We start from the raw sequence: 17,500 nt of genomic DNA, 5'->3' as shown, positions 1-17,500 counted from the left end.
TTAGTAGTTCTGTTGGGCATGTTGTCGGAAACTTTTGAGAAATAGCCCTCAAGACTCATTGTAGGGTAAGTTATTTAGCAAATTCTATTTTTCAAGCGAAAAAATGTATATAAAGAGAGAAATTAACGAATGCCATGGGAGCTCTCTGAAACAATGTTTTCTCTACAGTGCCATTTTGTCCCCCGCCTCCATCATTTTTAAATGGAAGAATTATGAAACCACCAAAGTCCCTCTGACAGAGCTCCAGTTCCTCTTTGGAGATGGGAGAACCTTCCAGAAGGACAATCATCTCTGCAGCACTCCACCAATCAGACCTTTATGGAAGAGAGGCCAGACGGAAGCCACTCCTCAGTAAAAGGCACATGACAGCCCGTTTGGAGTTTGCCTAAAGACACCTAAAGGACTCTCAGACCATGAGTAACAAGATTCTCTGGTCTGATGAAACCAAGATTGAACTCTTTGGCCTGAATGCCAAGCGCCACATCTGGAGGAAACCTGGCACCCTCCCTACGGTGAAGCATGGTGGTGGCAGCATCATGCTGTGGGGATGTTTGTCAGTGGCAGGGACTGTGAAACTGGTCAGGATCGAGGGAAAGATGAACGGAGCCAAATACAGAGAGACCCTTGATGAACACCTGCTCCAGAGCCCTCAGGACCTCAGACTGGGGCGAAGGTTCACCTTCCAACAGGCCAACATTCCTAAGCACACAGCCTAGACAATGCAGGAGTGGCTTCAGGACAAGTCTCGTAATGTTCTTGAGTGGCTCAGACTTGAACCGGATTGAACATCTCTGGAGAAACCTGAAAATAGCTGTGCTCTGACAACCTGACAGAGATTGAGAGGATCTGCAGAGAAGAATGAGAGAAACTCCCAAAATACAGTTGTGTCAAGCTTGCAGCGTCATACCCAATAAGACTCAAGAATGTAATTGCTGCCAAAGGTGCTTCAACAGAGTACTGAGTAAAGGGTCTGAATAGTTTTGTAATTGTGATATTTCCATATTTTTTTATGAGGAAAAAAACAAACAATTTAATCCATTTCAGAATAAGGTTGTAATGTAAAAAAAATGTGAAAAGTCAAGGGGTCTTAATACTTTCCAAATGAACTTTATGCCTATGCAATGTACTTGCAGAAGGTGTCATGCCCTGACCATAGATTGCTTTGTATGTTTCTATGTTTTGTTTGGTCAGGGTGTGATGTGGGTGGGCATTCTATGTTGTATGTCTAGGTTGTCTGTTTCTATGCGTTTGGCCTAGTATGGTTCTCAATCAGAGGCAGGTGTCAGTCGTTGTCTCTGATTGGGAGCCATATTTAGGTAGCCTGTTTTCCTTTGTGTTTTGTGGGTGGTTGTTTCCTGTGTCTGTGTTTTCACCATACGGGCCTGTTTCGTTTTTGTTTTATATCATTCACATTGTTATTTTTGTATTCTTTGTGTTCAGTTATTAAATTTAATATGGACACTTACCACGCTGCGTATTGGTCCTCCTCTTCTCATTCCAATGACGAGCGTTACAGAACCACCCACCAACAACGGACCAAGCAGCGTGGTAAAAAGGAGGAATGGACATGAGAGGACATTCTAGACGGCAAGGGATGTTACACATGGGAGGAGATTCTGGCTGGAAGGGATTGCCTTCCATGGGAACAGGTGGAGGCAGCCAGGAGAGCGGAGGCAGCAGGGGAAAGGAACCGGCAGTATGAAGGAACACGGTTGGCAAGGAAACCCGAGAGGCAGCCCCAAAAATTTCTAGGGGGGGGCACACGGGGTTTGTGGCTAAGTTAGGTAGGAGACCTGAGCCAACTTCCCGTGCTTACCGTGGAGAGAGGTGGTCCGGGCAGGCACCGTGTTATGTTCGACCTCATCAAGCTAGACACCCCATTCCACCTTCCACTGCCTGTTGACATCTAGAGGAAGGCGTATGCAGTGCATGCATATCCATAAATATCAGGCAATTCAATAGGCAGGCCATGGAATAGAGCATCGTTTTCAGATTTTTCACTTCCTGTCTGGAAGTTTGCTGCAAAATGAGTTCTGTTTTACTCACAGGTATAATTCAAACAGTTTTAGAAACTTGAGAGTGTTTTCTATCCAATAGTAATAATAATATGCATATTGTACGATCTAGAATAGAGTACGAGGCAGTTTAATTTGGGCACGATTTTTTCCAAAGTGGAAACAGCGCCCCCATATTGACAAGAAGATAACATGTTATGACTGTCATCTGATGAAGTTGTTTCTTGGTTAGTGACTAATTATATCTCTATTTGGTCGGTTTTGTGATAGCTACCTATGCGGTAGAAACATGGTGAAAATATGCGGTTGAGTCTTTGGCTATTGTGGTTAGCTAATAGAAATACATATTGTGTTTTCGCTGTAAAACATTTTAAAAATCGGAAATGATGACTGGATTCACAAGATGTTTATCTTTCATTTGCTGTATTGGACTTGTGATTTCATGAAAATTATATTATATGATAGCCCTGTCCCGTTAGGCTAGGCTATGCTAGTCAGCTTTTTTGATGAGGATGCTCCCGGATCCGGGATGGGTATCACTGAAAGGTTAAAACCCAAGTCTCCTGTGTGTCCCTCCAGTCCGGACGCTCCAGAGCGTCCCGTCTGTCCTGAGCCGCCTGAGCGTCCCGTCTGTCCTGAGCCGCCTGAGCGTCCCGTCTGTCCTGAGCGTCTCGTCTGTCCTGAGCCGCCTGAGCGTCCCGTCTGTCCTGAGCCGCCTGAGCGTCCCGTCTGTCCTGAGCCGCCCGTCTGTCATGAGCCGCTCGTCTGTCCTGAGCCGCCTGAGCGTCCCGTCTGTCCTGAGCCGCCTGAGTGTCCCGTCTGTCCTGAGCCGCCTGAGCCGCCCGTCAGTCAGGAGCCGCCTGAGCCGCCCGTCAGTCAGGACCCGCCTGAGCCGCCCGTCAGTCAGGAGCCGCCTGAGCCGCCCGCCAGTCCGGATCTGCCAGAGCCGCCCGCCAGTCCGGATTTTAAATTGAATATGGACACTTACCCCGCTGCGTATTGGTCCTCCTCTTCTCATTTCAACGACGAGCGTTACAGAAGGAGCTGTCTTTTGCTGGCATAATGGGCTTTTTCTGCTGCGATGTTGCACGCAAATACTGGCCATATTTGCAGAAAGTTGTGCAGGTATGCCCAGAGTTGGAGGCGCTTCTAAAAATGCACCCTCTCCTCTCCGTTAGGCATGCGAAGGCACATGAATGTTCTTGTGAGGTAATTTTTTTTAACTTCATGACTGTTTTTGTGTCATACAGAAAGGTTATTGTAAAGCGTTTTTAAATAAAAGAATGAATACACATTATTTCTTTTCATTTTGGCATCATACTGTAGCACAAATGGGGAGGCAGAAATCAGTCTGGTGCCGGCAACACAACTGTAGAGGAAGTTGAGCAGGAGAATAGTTTTATATCCAGAGCTTCTGTCACGACAAAGTACATCTTCAAGGCTGATAAGTGTATTATGATAACATAACTAAAGCTGAAGGTTTAGGATTGCAACATAATTCCCTTAATAATGTTGCACTATTAAGTGGTCCTTATATTTGAGCTCCAGCACACTTCAATTAATAAGATAAACCTAATTGCCACGGTGGAGAGGCTTACGTACTCCAATGACCGTGAGAGCTAAGCCGGAGAGGATTTATAATCCTGGCAGGTGAAACCAAGTCGACCAGGTCAAAGGGTAGGAGGCAGACAAAGCAGTCCATGGTCCTCCATGTTAGGGGTTGGGCAAGGGCTAACTACCCCACCCCGTAAAAAAAGAAAGAAATATTGATGAATGGAAACCAAATAAATTGCCCCAAAGCAGGACATTCACATGACCAGCCTTGGTATCCATTTGTAGGTAGCCAGTGATCCATTTCTCTGAGAATTTCACTGAACGTGTCCATTCAGTGTTTTCCGGGAGTCCCACCACACAGATATTGCATCTGCGTCCTCGGTTATCCAAGTCATCAATGTGCTCCGCCATTTCGCGCACCTGTTTCTCAAGTGCCTTTATCTTAGTGTCCATTGATGGAGTTGAAGTTTCCATAGTAGCAAGAACACTCTTGTTATTCTGCATACCTAATGTTATTATTCTTCTTCTGCCCATTTTCTGTGCTCCCTATCTACTTTAAAAACCGTTGAAACTATTATCACCACTTAAATCAAATAAAATCAACATTTTATTTGTGTCACGAATCCCGTTTCCTGAGTCTGTTTTTTTGCCTGTGTTCTGTTCTGGAGTGTTTTTTCCGGTGTCCTGGAACGCACCCTGTCTGGTTGCCGGGCGATTTAGCTAGTTGGGAGATCTCAGATTACCCGCACCTGTATCCCATCAGCTATCTGCACACCTGGTCCTGATCATCATCTCTCCTCTTCATAAACCCGGACCTGAGATCCATTCCCTGCTGGATCGTTAGCCATGAATAGTATGTTGTTCCAGCGTATCAGCCTCCAGCTTGATAGAATTTGTTTTGTTGTTTTGTACGTATTGCTTGCCTTAAACTTACCTCCGTTTGTTCTGTCTTCAGTTATTCACCCGGATCACTTACCCCATTCCTGCCTGGTCGTCGGAGGCTTCCGCTACTCCCTTGGACCCACCTATTCACTCCCATCAACTCACCACCGCTGCCCGCTACGCCACCCGGATATTTCTACCCCTTCATATTCACTTGTAAATAAATACTCACCTTCTTCCTACTCTCCTTGTCCTGGGGCCTGTTGCACAAAAGTAGAATTAAGACATCCGGGATAAATGACTCAGCTGAGCTCAATGAAGCCAAAACATGTGCGTCCAGGCTTAATTGGTTGCACAAAGACCAAGCCAGGATGAGCAGACACGGATTCATTAAGCCAGGTGAAACCAATCCTGGATAGGTGCGCGCTCACGGCTCACTCAAATAGACCCCGCCACAGATCACAGATTAACTGATTTACCATGGCAACTAGAGCCGCGTACTTTTCCCCGTCGGAAGCACAAATCCTCATGGAGGCATACGAGGAGGTAAAAGATATAATTAAGAAGAAAGGCAACACCGCCACAGTGATAAAGCAAAGAGAAAAAGCGTGGCAAAGTATTGCAGACCGCCTGAATGCGTAAGTAGTGCACAATTACACACTCACCGCTCCGCTGAAACATCACAATTACAATTCAAATATTTAATTCACATGTCCAAAAATGCAGTTGTACTGTAATTATGAAACGGTTAAATTTTTAATTGAAATGCACTGCAGATATGAGTGAAATTGTGTAAAGTAACTCCATCACACTGTATAAAGCTATGATAAATTTTTTGATATTTTTACTGAAAACAAGACAAAAATACCAAGTAATTTTTTGCAGTGTGACTCCATTAAATGTGTGTGTGTGTGTGTGTGTAGATTAAACATGAACGGGCCAAAACGGACATGGCAGCAGGTCAAAATCAAATACAAGAACATTCTGCAGAATGGTATGGTCCCTGACTAATATTTAACAAAGCACAAGCATATATTGTACCCAGAAGGTGCCTGCTCACACATTGTCTGTACTGTTTTAGCAGTGAAAAAGAATACCCACAGACAAGGCACGGGTGGTGGGTCACCAAAGGCTGACCTTACCCCAGCAGAGGACATGGCCTTGGAGCTAAATAAAGGCAGGCCCGTCTTAGAGGGGATCCCTGGGGGGAAAGAGACGAGCATAGGTTCCTCCCAAGATGCCACCCGCTTCATTCAAGGTATGTCCTTCCATCTCTACATGGGATACAACCACATTCATATTGAATCAATTTGGACTGTCTGACTTTGGTTTACCTATTGCCTTGCAGTGTCTGGCAGCACTGTGTTCCTGTTAGAGCCACCAGCACAAGCACCAGACGATGCTGATCCAGTGAGTACTCCATCAAAGGCATACTGTAGGCCTGGCATGTCTTGTCTACTAGCTTCAATATGAATCCGATTAAATGTGATAGGGTGAAGGCCCCAGTGCAGCAGCAACAGCACATGATGGAGACGATGATGAGGAGGAGACCATCTCTCTGGATTCCAGAAGGCATGAGGTATCATGTTAAGACTGTGAAAGTACTATTTACTCTACAATGGTGAGGAGTCCTCATCAAAATCAAAAAATCTAATTTCTTTTACAGGACCCAGATGCTATACAGTGGGAAAACCAGCCTGGCAACATAGTGCGTATTAATAAAAGGACACCACATCCTGCCAAATTCCAGCTGCGCTAATTGTATTGTGTTCACAGAGCTCACAAGCTATCAGAAAGTTGTATGGCAACCACCTCCGGCGCCAAATAGAACTGGCAGACATAGACATTCAGTACAAGAAGAAAAAGATGGAAAATCTTGCACTGGAGTCCGAAATAAAAAAGAGGACAATTAGGAAACTGGACCTTGAAATAAAAAAACTTGAGAGGGAGGTGAGATATGCCTTCAATGTACACTGTATGCTAACTGTAACACAAATGTATTAATCATTATTTTTCTTTCCTCCCCCAGCTCCAAGAAGATGACACAGCTCAAAATAAAAATTAGGTATATTCTCGTAAAGTCAAGTGAGCCATGACATATGAGCTCTTATTGTGAGCACACAGGACGGTGGCATCTTTCTAAGGTTTTTTTTTATTTTCCCAGCAATCAGTACAACCAAGTCATCGTTATAAGGCATCTCCCTCTTTTGCCCACCCCCCCAGCACCAGGTGTGGCCACTAGCCTATATGAAGGCCCAAAATTGTGTGTTCCTTTCTGCTCTGACAATGGCATGCCCATTCGTGCGAGATGTGGTGGATGAAGAAGCACTTGTGCTGAGGAGAGCCTTCAGGCGAGAAAGGGTCTTCAGGGACCGGTTGGACCCACTGGCCTTCCCTGATGACCATCTATATGAAAGATACAGGTTTTCTGCAGATGGCATCAGGTATCTATGCAGACTACTGGGTCCCAGGATTAAGCACCGCACTGCACGGAGCCATGCACTGAGTGTGGAGCAAATGGTTTGTGTGGCCTTGCGCTTTTTTGCTAGTGGAGCCTTCCTGTACTCAGTGGGGGATGCAGAACAGCTGAACAAGGCCACAATTTGCCGCACAATAAGGAGTGTGTGTCTGGCTATCAAAGCATTAGCAGATGTCTTCATCTCCTTCCCTGGCCACAGAAGACTCTGTGACATCAAAGAGGAGTTCTATAGGATTGCAGGTAAGAGGATCTACAAATTACAGGACAACTGTTAACACATAGTAGGATACTCATTACTTTGTGTGACAGGTTTCCCCAATGTTATTGGTGCAGTGGACTGCACACACATAAGGATAAAAGCCCCCTCAGGTGCCCATGAGGCCGATTTTGTGAATAGGAAATCCTTTCACAGCATTAATGTTCAGGTGAACAGAACTTTTTGATATTGTCCATTGACGAACACTCTGCATTGCCAGTGATGTGCATTGATTGGTGTAATATTCCTCATCTTATGATTTCAGATGGTCTGCAATGCTGACTGTGTGATCAGCAATGTTGTGGCAAAATGGCCTGGCTCAGTCCATGACTCCAGAATCTTTCGGGCCTCTGAAATCTATCAGTGCCTATCACAAGGTAAGCCACACAACCCCTATTTATAACCATCATGGCTGTGTCAAGAATATCACTGTGTTTATGAGGTAGTAATGATGAGATTTTGTGTTGACAGGTGAATTCTCTGGTGTGTTGCTGGGAGACAGGGGGTATGGCTGCCAGCCTTTTCTCCTGACACCTTTCACAGACCCCCAGGAAGCACAGCAGGCCTACAACCATGCCCATGCCAGGACCAGGGCCAGAGTTGAAATGACCTTTGGCCTCCTGAAGGCACGCTTTCACTGCCTTCACAAATTAAGGGTCAGCCCTGTTAGGGCATGTGATATTACTGTGGCTTGTGCTGTCCTCCACAATGTGGCCTGCCTGAGGAAGGAGAGGGCCCCCAGAGTGCCACCAGCCATGGACTGGGACAATCCGTCAATCTTCCCTGATGACGACAGTGGTCGGCTGCTGAGGGACCAATATGTGTTGAATTATTTTAGTTAGTATGTGTGCTTTCAATTTTGGTTAAATATGTCCTGCGGTGGCAGAGGAATTTGGGTTTTTTTGGGTTCGTTTTTTGACGAATTTGGCCTCTTATGATGTTTGTGCGGTATACTGTGTGTAATACAAGGCTGCAGGGAGGCTACTGCATCCATTCATTTGTCTGTTCAGTTGATGTGTATGGATTTGTCCTGCATTTATTTTAGTGTGCAGACATGCAGGGTGTGTTATATACAGACCTTTGAATGTGTATGTATCATTTTGTATAATATGCTTGGATTCTGTGCTTTCCATCTTGTAGAGTCACTGTGACTTCAGTTTCGAAAGGAGCTGATGGTTTACCTGCTTTGTTTTGTCCTTATTCAATAAAGGAACATAATGTTACACATTGTGTTTTTATATTCATATGGAATGTGTATTTGTTTATATGACAGAGTACTAGGGCCACACTGAAGAAAAAGGATAGTCATAAATTTATGAGGCTGGTTCTTTCTGCAGAAAAGCTACATATTGTTTTTACAGTTTTGATACTTATGACAATGTGATACTTAATATTCTGGCACATCAGCATGTCTTTGTTTATGAAACCATACTGAACTACAATTTCACGAAATGCCCCACATCTGTCATTTTAACAACTGTCCTCCTTTAAAACAACTGGTTACAATATTATGACTTGTGTTTTTTTTCCCCTCTGTGGCCCTAATATTCTATCATTTTATATATAGCCTTATAGTCTATGGGAAACTGTAAATTATCTAATGATAGCAACATCATCTAAAAATCATTTTTTATCCAAAATCATTGAAATTAATGATCACAAACGTTTAAATAATAACAGTGGGTCTAGTTATATGTGATAACAATGTATAGTGAGCAGTGAAATAACTATTGGTTTCCATTTGTGGTGACTGCTGACTGACATTAGGGATGAGATTAAATAGATCCTGGAATTTAGCCTGGTCTGGAGCAGGCTAGCTCCACAGAATAAATCTCCATGGTAATTTATACCATAACATATCCTCCTGCCCCCTATCCATCTTTAGTGCAACCGGATTACGGATCAATTGAGCCAGGATCACCAAGATATCCTGGCTTAATCCCTTATCCTAGTTTTGTGCAACAGGCCCCTGGTCTGCTTCTGGGTTCGATTTTGAAAGAACGTGACAATTTGTCACATGCACCAAATACAACCTGACAGTGAAATGCGTACTTATAAGCCCTTAAGCAACAACGCAGTTTTAAGAAAAATAACTAAATAAAAATTATAAATAAAACTAACAAATAATTAAATAAAATGTCAATAGCTAGGCTATATACAGGGTGTACAGAGTCAATGTGTGGGGCACTTGTTGCTAGAGGTAATTGAGGTAGTATGTACAATACCGGTCAAAAGGTTAAGAACACCTACTAATTCAAGGGTTTCTCTTAATTTTTACTATTTTCTACAATGTAGAATAATAGTGAAGACATCAAAACTATGAAATAACACATATGGAATCAGGTAGTAACCAAAAAAGTGCTGAACAAATCAAAATATATGTATGTTTGAGATTCTTCAAATAGCCACCCTTTGCCTTGTAGACTGCTTTGCACACTTTTGGCATTCTCTTAACCAGCTTCATGAGGTAGTCACCTGGAATGCATTTAAATTAAAAGGTGTGCCTTAAAAGTTAATGTGTGGAATTTCTTTCCTTCCTAATAATGTGTTTGAGCCAATCAGTTGTGTTGTCACAAGGTAGGGGTGGTATACTTAAGTTAGCCCTATTGGTAAATGACAGAGTCCATATCATGGCAAGAACAGCTCAAATAAGCAAAGAGAAATAACAGTCCATCACTACTGTAAGACATGAAGGTCAGTCAAGAACTTTTAAAGTTTCTTCAAGTGCAGTTGCAAAAACCATCAAGCGATATGATGAAACTGACTCTCATGAGGACAGCCACAGGAATGGAAGACCCAGAGTTACTCCTGCTGCAGAAGATAAGTTCATCAGAGTTACCAGCCTCAGAAATTGAAGCCCAAATAAATGCTTCACAGAGTTCAAGTAACAGACACATCTCAACATCAACAGAAATGTGTTCTTTGGTCTGGAGTCCAAATTGGAGATTATCGGTGTGGGTGAACGGATGATCTCCGTATGTGTATTTCTCACCGTAAAGCATCGAGGAGGAGGTGTTATGGCGTGGGGGTGCTTTGCTGGTGACTCTGTCTGTGATTTATTTATAATTCAAGGCACACTCAACTAGCATGTCTACCTCAGTATTCTGCAGCAATACGCCATCCCATCTGGTTTGGGCTTAGTGGGACTATCATTTGTTTTTCAACAGGACAATGACCCAACACACCTCCAGGCTGTGTTAGGGCTATTTTATTAAGAAGGAGAGTGATGGAGTGCTGCATCAGATGACCTGGCCTCCACAATCACTCGACCTGAACCAAAATGAGATGGTTTGGGATGAGTCGGACCGCAGAGTGAAGGAAAAGCAACCAACAAATGCTCAGCATTTTTGTTGAAGAACTCCTTCAAGACTGTTGGAAAAGCATTCCAGGTGAAGCTGGTTGAGAGAATGCGAAGAGCAGTCATCTGTCATCAAGGCAAAAGGTGCCTATTAGAAGAATCTCAAATATTTAACATATTTTGATTTGTTTAACACTTTTTTGGTTACTATATGACTCCATAAGTTATATTTCATAGTTTTGATGTCTTCACTAGTATTCTACAATGTAGGAAATTGTAAAAATAAAGTAAAACCCTTGAATGAATAGGTGTTCTAAAATTTTGACCAGTAGTGTACATGTAGGTAGAGTTATTAAAGTGACTTATGCATAGATAACAACAGATAGTAGCAGCAGCGTAAAGGGTGGAGGAGTCTTATGGCTTGGGGGTTGGAGTCTTATGGCTTGGGGGTTGAAGCTGTTTAGAAGCCTCTTGGATCTAGTCTTGGCGTTCTGGTGCCGCTCGCCGTGCGGTAGCAGAGAGAACAGTCTATGACTAGGGTGGCTGGAGTCTTTGACAATTTTTAGGGCCTTCCTCTGACACTGCCTGGTATAGAGGTCCTGGATGGACTGGGCCGCACACGCACTACCCTCTGTAGTGCCTTGCGTTTGGAGGTCAAGCGGTTGCCATAGCAGGCAGTGATGCAACCAGTCAGGATGATCTCGATGGTGCAGCTATAGAACCTTTTGAGGATCTGAGCACCCTTGCCAAATCTTTTCAGTCACCCGAGGGGAATCTTTTGTCGTGCTCTTTTCATGACTGTCTTGGTGTGTTGGACCATGATAGTTTGTTGGTGATATGTACACCAAGGAACTTGAAGCTCTCAACTTGCTCCACTAAAGCCCCGTCGGTGAGAATGGGGCGTGCTCGGTCCTCCTTTTCCTGTAGTCCACAATCATCTCCTTAGTCTTGACCAGGTTGAGGGAGAGGTTGTTGTCCTGGCACCACACAGCCAGGTCTCTGACCTCCTCCCTATATGCTGTCTCGTCATTGTTGGTGATCAGGCCTACCACTGTTGTGTCATCGGCAAACTTAATGATGGTGTTGGAGTTGTGCCTGGCCGTGCAGTAATGAGTGAACAGGGCGTACAGGAGGGGACTGAGCATGCATCCCTGAGGGGCTCCCGTGTTGAGGGTCAGTGTGGGGGATGTGTTGTTACCTACCCTTACCACCTGGGGGCGGCCCGTCAGGATGTCCAGGATCCAGTTGCAGAGGGAGGTGTTTAGTCCCAGGGTCCTTAGCTTAGTGATGAGCTTTAAGGGCACTATGGTGTTGAACGCTGAGCTGTAGTCAATGAATAGCATTCTCACATAGGCGTAGGAAAGGGCAGTATTTAGTGCAATAGTTGGGGCGGTATGCAAATTGGAGTGGGTCTAGGGTTTCTGGGATAATGGTGTTGATTTGAGCCATGACAAGCCTTTCAAAGCACTTCATGGCTAGTCATTTAGGCAGGTTACCTTAGTGTTTTTGGGTACAGGGAATATGGTGGTCTGCTTGAAACATGTTGGTATTACAGACTCAGTCAGGGACAGGTTGAAAATGTCAGTGAAGACACTTGCCAGTTGGTCAGCGCATGCCCGGAGTACACGTCCTGGTAATCTGTCTGACCCTGCGGCCTTGTGAATGTTGACCTGTTTGAAGGTCTTACACACATCGGTTACGGAGAGCGTAATCACACAGTCGTCCGGAACAGCTGATGCTTGCATGCATGTTTCAGTGTTACTTGCCTCGAAGCGAGCATAGTAGTAATTTAGCTTGTCTGGTAGGCTCGTGGCACTGGGCAGCTTACGGCTGTGCTTTCCTTTGTAGTCTGTAATAGTTTGCAAGCCCTGCCACATCCGACGTGCATCCTGTATTGATGCTTTGCCTGTTTGATGGTTCGTCGGAGGGCATAGCAGGATTTCTTATAAGCTTCCGGGTTAGAATCCTGCTCCTTGAAGCAGCAGCTCTACTCTTTAGCTCAGTGCGGATTATTGCCTGTAAACCATGGCTTCTGGTTGGGGTATGTACGTAGGGTCACTGTGGAAACGAAGTCATCAATGCACTTATTGATGAAGCCAGTGACTTATGTGGTGTACTCTCTGAACATATTCCAGTCTGTACTAGCAAAACAGTCCTATAGCTTAGCATCTGCTTCATCTGACCACTTTCTTATTGACTGAGTCAGTGGTGCTTCCTGCTTTTGTTTTTGCTTCTAAGCAGGAATCAGTAGGATAGAATTATGGTCAGATTTGCCAAATGGAGGGCGAGGGAGAGCTTTGTACGCATCTCTGTTTGTGGAGTAAAGGTGGTCTAGAGTTTTGCACATTTAACATGCTGGTAGAAATGAGGTAAAATGGATTTAAGTTTCCCTGAATTAAAATCCCCGGCCACTAGGAGCGTCGCCTCTGGATGAGCGTTTTCCTGTTTGCTTATGGCCGTGTACAGCTCATTTAGTGTGGTCTTAGTTCCAGCATTGGTTTGTGGTGGTAAATCGACAGCTACGAAGAATATAGATGAAAACTCTCCTGGTCAATAGTGTGGTCTATAGCTTATCATGAGATACTCTACCTCAGGTGTGCAAAACCTTGAGACTTTTGTGCACCAACTGTTGTTTACAAATATACATAGACCGCCACCCCTTGTCTTAACAGAGGCCGCTGTTCTGTCAAGCCGAAAGAGCTTAAGCTGTATGTTTTTCATGTCATTGTTCAGCCACAACTCGGTGAAACAGAAGATATTACAGTTTTAAATGTGCCGTTGGTAATATACGTGATCGTAGTTCGTCTATTTTATTTTCCATTGATTGTAGGTTGACTAATAGGACCGATAGTAAAGGGAGATTACCCACTCACCGCCGGATCCTTACAAGGCACCCTGACCTTTGTCCCTGATATCTCCGTCTCGTCTCCTGCGAATGACGGGGATGAGGACCTTGTCGGGCGTCTGAAGTAAATCATTTTCGGGCGACTCGTTAAAGAAAAAGTATTCCTACAGTATGGGGTGAGTAATCACTGTCCTTATATCTAGCAGCTCTTTTTGGTCATACGACACGGTGGCAGAACATTATGTACAAAATAAGTTACTAATAACGCGAAAAAACACACACAATAGCACAATTGGTTAGGGGATTGTAAAACGGCAGCCATCTCCTCCGGTGCCATTCATCTCTTCTCTGAACAGTTGATGGTGAGATGTGTCTTTTTCTTGAACTCTGTGAAGCAATTATTTGGGCTGCAATTTCTGAGATTGGTAACTAATTAACTTATCCTCTGCAGCAGAGGTAACTCTGGGTCTTCCTTTCCTGTGGCGGTCCTCATGAGAGCCCGTTTCATCATAGCGCTTGATGTTTTTTGTGACTGCACTTGAAGAAACTTTGAAAGTTCTTAAAATGTTCCATATTGACTGACCTTCATGTCTTAAAGTAAGGATGGAGTGTTGTTTCTCTTTGCTTATTTGAGATGTTCTTGCCATGATATGGACTTGGTATTTTTACAAATAGGGATATATTCTGTTTACCACTCCTACCTTGTCACAACACAACTGATTGGCTCAAACACATTCAATTCCACAAATGAACTTTTAACAATGCATTCCAGGTGACTACTTCATGAATCTGGTTGAGAGAATGCCAGGAGTGTGCAAAGCTGTCATCAAGGCAAAGGTTGTCTACTTTGAAAAATCTCAAATATAACATATATTTTGATTTGTTTAACACTTTTTTGCTTACTACATGATTCCATACGTGTTATTTCATCATTTAGATTTCTTCACTATTATTCTACAATGTAGAAAATAGTAACATTAAAGAAAAACCCTTGAATGAGTAGGTGTGCCCAAACTTTTGACTGGTACTGTACGTCTATGATAGGTACAGATTTGTTCTAGTCTTTGGTCCGTCTGTGGACATTAACATCAAAGCCAGGGTGGACTGATAAAATTTAAACTACTTTTCAGCGTCCATGGACGTCCGGTGTCGGTCGTTCTCAGTGGGAGAGGATGCTGGTTACAGTAAATGTAATGAGAGGGGGCTCATGGGTAGGTGTCAGTAAGAGCTTGGAGAGGTTACATTAAAACGTCTTAAGGCTAGGGGGCAGTATTTTGACATCCGGATGAAAAGCGTGCCCAAAGAAAACTGCCTGTTACTCAGGCCCAGAAGCTAGGATATAACACTCTGAAGTTTCTAAAACTGTTAAAAGAATGTCTGTGAGTACCAAAGAACTGATTTGGCAGGCGAAATCCCGAGGACAAACCATCCAGGGGGAAAACATTTAGGTCATATGATTTTCCAATGGTTTCTATGGGAAACCCTATTTATTAGGAACCTGGTTGCAGTTCCTATGGCTTCCACTAGATGTCAACAGTCTTTAGAAATTGGTCTATGTTTTTCTTTTGAGAAATTAAGAAGTAGTGCTGTTCTTTGTACGTGTCAATCTGAAGGTCCCTAGTCTTTTGTTACACGTGAACAGGAGCGCGCTCCGTGTTATTTTTCTTTGGTATTGGAAAATGATTATCCCGTCTTAAATTTGATAGATTATTTACATTTTAGGATACCTGAGGTTGGATTAGGAACGTTGTTTGAAATGTTTGGACCAAGTTTACAGGTAACTTATTAGATACTTTGTAGTCATGTTGGGGGAGTTGGAACCGGTGTATTTCTGAATCAAACGAGCCAAATAAATGGACATTTTGGGGATATAAAGAAGGAGTTTATCGAACCAAATGACCATTCATTGCAAAAAGAAGAAGATCTTAAAAGGCATTTGTTATATCATTATTTCTGACTTTTGTGTCGCACCTGCCTGGTTGAAAAATGATTTTCATGTGTTTGTAAGCGGGGCGCTGTCCTCAGATAATCGCCAAATTCAAATGTCAGAAATCGTAATATTAAACATTCATGAAAATACAAGTGTCATACATCATTTAAAAGCTTAACTTCTTGTTAGTCCAGCCGGTTTGAAATCTGACAAAGCGGACAAAGCGGCTGGTGAAAGCACACCATGAGATTATCTCAGGACAGTGCCCCGCACACAAAAGCATTACATACATTTTCCAACCAGTCAGGTGCGCCACAAAAGTCAGAAATAGCGATAAAATAAATCACTTACCTTTGAGGAACTTCATCTGGTTGCAATCACAAGGTTCTCAGCTACATAACAAATGGTCATTTTGTTCGATAAAGTCCTTCTTTATATCCCAAAAAAGTAAGTTTCAATGGTGCGCTTGACTCAGTAATCCACCGGTTTCCCTCGTTCAAAACGCATACAAAATTAATACCGTAAGTTACCAATAAACTTCTTCTGAACAAGTCAAACAACATTCCTAATCAATCCTCAGGTACCCTGTTATGTAAATAAACGATAAAATTTAAGATGGAGAATACCAGAGACCATTACCGGAGATAAATAACGAAGTATGCGCAACGGAACACGCTACAAACACTACAGCCAAAATGGGAGCCACTTAGAAACTAAATTCTAGCTCTTTTTTCAGAAAACAAGCCTGAAACTCTTTCTAAAGACTGTTGACATCTAGTGGAAGCCCTAGGAACTGCAATCTGCGAGGACTTCCTTTTATATTCCCATTCCCAACCATTGTAATCAGAGGTGAGCTGGAAAAAAAAAAATTCTAGATGGCTTGTCCTCGGGGTTTGGCCTGCCATATCAGTTATGTTATACTCACAGACATTATTTGAATGGTTTTGGAAACTTTAGAGTGTTTTCTAATTATATGCATATCCTAGCTTCTGGGCCTGAGTAACAGGCAGTTTACTTTGGGCACCTCATTCATCCAAACTTCCGAATACTGCCCCCTAGCCCAAATAAGTTTTAAAGAAGGTAAAACATTTATTTGAAACTAACTGTAACAGTTTATATTAGTTGGCAGGGGTCCTAACAGCAACATTATTGTTTGATGTATTTCTGATAGCTTTTAAGAAAATTTCTGGTAGTTGGACCCCTTTTCCATCTGTTTATCCAAAAATAAAAGCCTTTGCTTATGCCTAATTTTTAAGATGGAAAATGGTTGACAAATGTATCATGCCTTCATTTCTAAAAAATATAGACTCTTAGCTGTCATTTGAAACCCCATTTGATATGCTCCTATGAACTTTACATGTTGGTGCTCATGGTTCCTTTTTGATGGTTGTTTGTGTCCAGAGTTTCAGGTTTTCAAGTCTCTTTAAGAAAACAGTGTCCTAAACAAACATTGGAAATATTGGCACAGACCACCAGTAATGTGTATGTTATTCCATAAAAACAAACACTTCATTAAAAAAAGACATAATTCCCACTACAGTTTGGTGACCCCGACGTAATACTGAAATGATCCTTAGCCCTACATCTGTGAATGTAAAAGGGAATGTCATTGGAATCTGACTGATTATGATTACACTTCTAGGATGCTGTCTACACTAATGAGGTGCAACATATCTACAGTTCCGGAAGCTCAATGGTTTGTGCATCTAAGTTTGCGTACCAAATGACACCCTATTCCCTATATAGTGCACTACTTTTGATCAGAGTACTATCGGTCTTGGTCAAAAGTAGTGCATTATGTAGTGAATAGGGTGCCAATTGGAACGCATGCTAAATGTGTTCAACGAAGGCCACTGTGTTCATCTAATTTCTCTGGTCCTTCCTGCCAGCTAGAGCCTTGTGGTGGGTCACTTTGGTGTGCAGTTTATAATGAAGAATTATGGACATGTCATCCTCACAGCGGGAGGTGTGCCAGGGGATAGGCTTACCTGGGCACATAGTGAGAGACAGATACTACACCCCTCTAGTCATTGTTTCACAGCATGCGCATATATACAGAGACACACTGTATAAATAATATACTGTAGATGGAATTGACCTGCCCTGCCTCACTCATAAACTGTTCATGCCACATACACAGACACTTCTAACACAGTATACTCACACCCAGTCTGTAACACACTGCAAAATACCTACATTTTGTCTTGACATGTGAACACAAAATCAAAGATACCATATTAA

At 43.1% G+C, this 17,500-nt stretch overlaps 1 protein-coding gene across 2 annotated transcripts; it reads left to right on the top strand.

Moving 5' to 3' along the window:
- The first annotated feature begins 4,678 nt into the window (after positions 1-4,678).
- Positions 4,679-8,430, top strand: LOC139562502 (myb/SANT-like DNA-binding domain-containing protein 4). 2 transcript variants are annotated; one of them, XM_071380238.1, is made up of 10 exons: positions 4,679-5,089; positions 5,375-5,445; positions 5,533-5,709; positions 5,800-5,861; positions 5,944-6,030; positions 6,118-6,159; positions 6,228-6,401; positions 6,481-7,170; positions 7,452-7,563; positions 7,658-8,430. In XM_071380238.1, exons 1-8 carry the CDS (start codon positions 4,932-4,934, stop codon positions 6,514-6,516), a joined length of 807 nt encoding a protein of 268 aa, XP_071236339.1. In that variant the 5' UTR covers positions 4,679-4,931; the 3' UTR covers positions 6,517-7,170; positions 7,452-7,563; positions 7,658-8,430. The 2 variants fall into 2 exon arrangements, with proteins under 2 accessions (XP_071236339.1, XP_071236338.1); XM_071380237.1 differs by having other exon boundaries at positions 6,228-7,170.
- The last annotated feature ends 9,070 nt before the right edge of the window (positions 8,431-17,500 follow it).

Source organism: Salvelinus alpinus, chromosome 32 (assembly GCF_045679555.1).
Source record: "Salvelinus alpinus chromosome 32, SLU_Salpinus.1, whole genome shotgun sequence".
Lineage (NCBI taxonomy): Eukaryota > Metazoa > Chordata > Actinopteri > Salmoniformes > Salmonidae > Salvelinus > Salvelinus alpinus.
The sequence above is the reverse complement of the archived record's forward strand: the minus strand, read 5'-3'. Positions and strand labels throughout refer to the sequence as shown.

Excerpts from the sequence above, each read along its gene's own strand:
- LOC139562502 (XM_071380237.1), top strand. The coding sequence starts at position 4,932 with ATGGCAACTAGAGCCGCGTACTTTTCCCCGTCGGAAGCACAAATCCTC. Across the intron at positions 6,031-6,117 it reads TGGATTCCAGAAGGCATGAG|GACCCAGATGCTATACAGTG; the intron begins GTATCATGTTAA and ends TTTCTTTTACAG. Across the intron at positions 6,160-6,227 it reads AAAACCAGCCTGGCAACATA|AGCTCACAAGCTATCAGAAA; the intron begins GTGCGTATTAAT and ends TTGTGTTCACAG.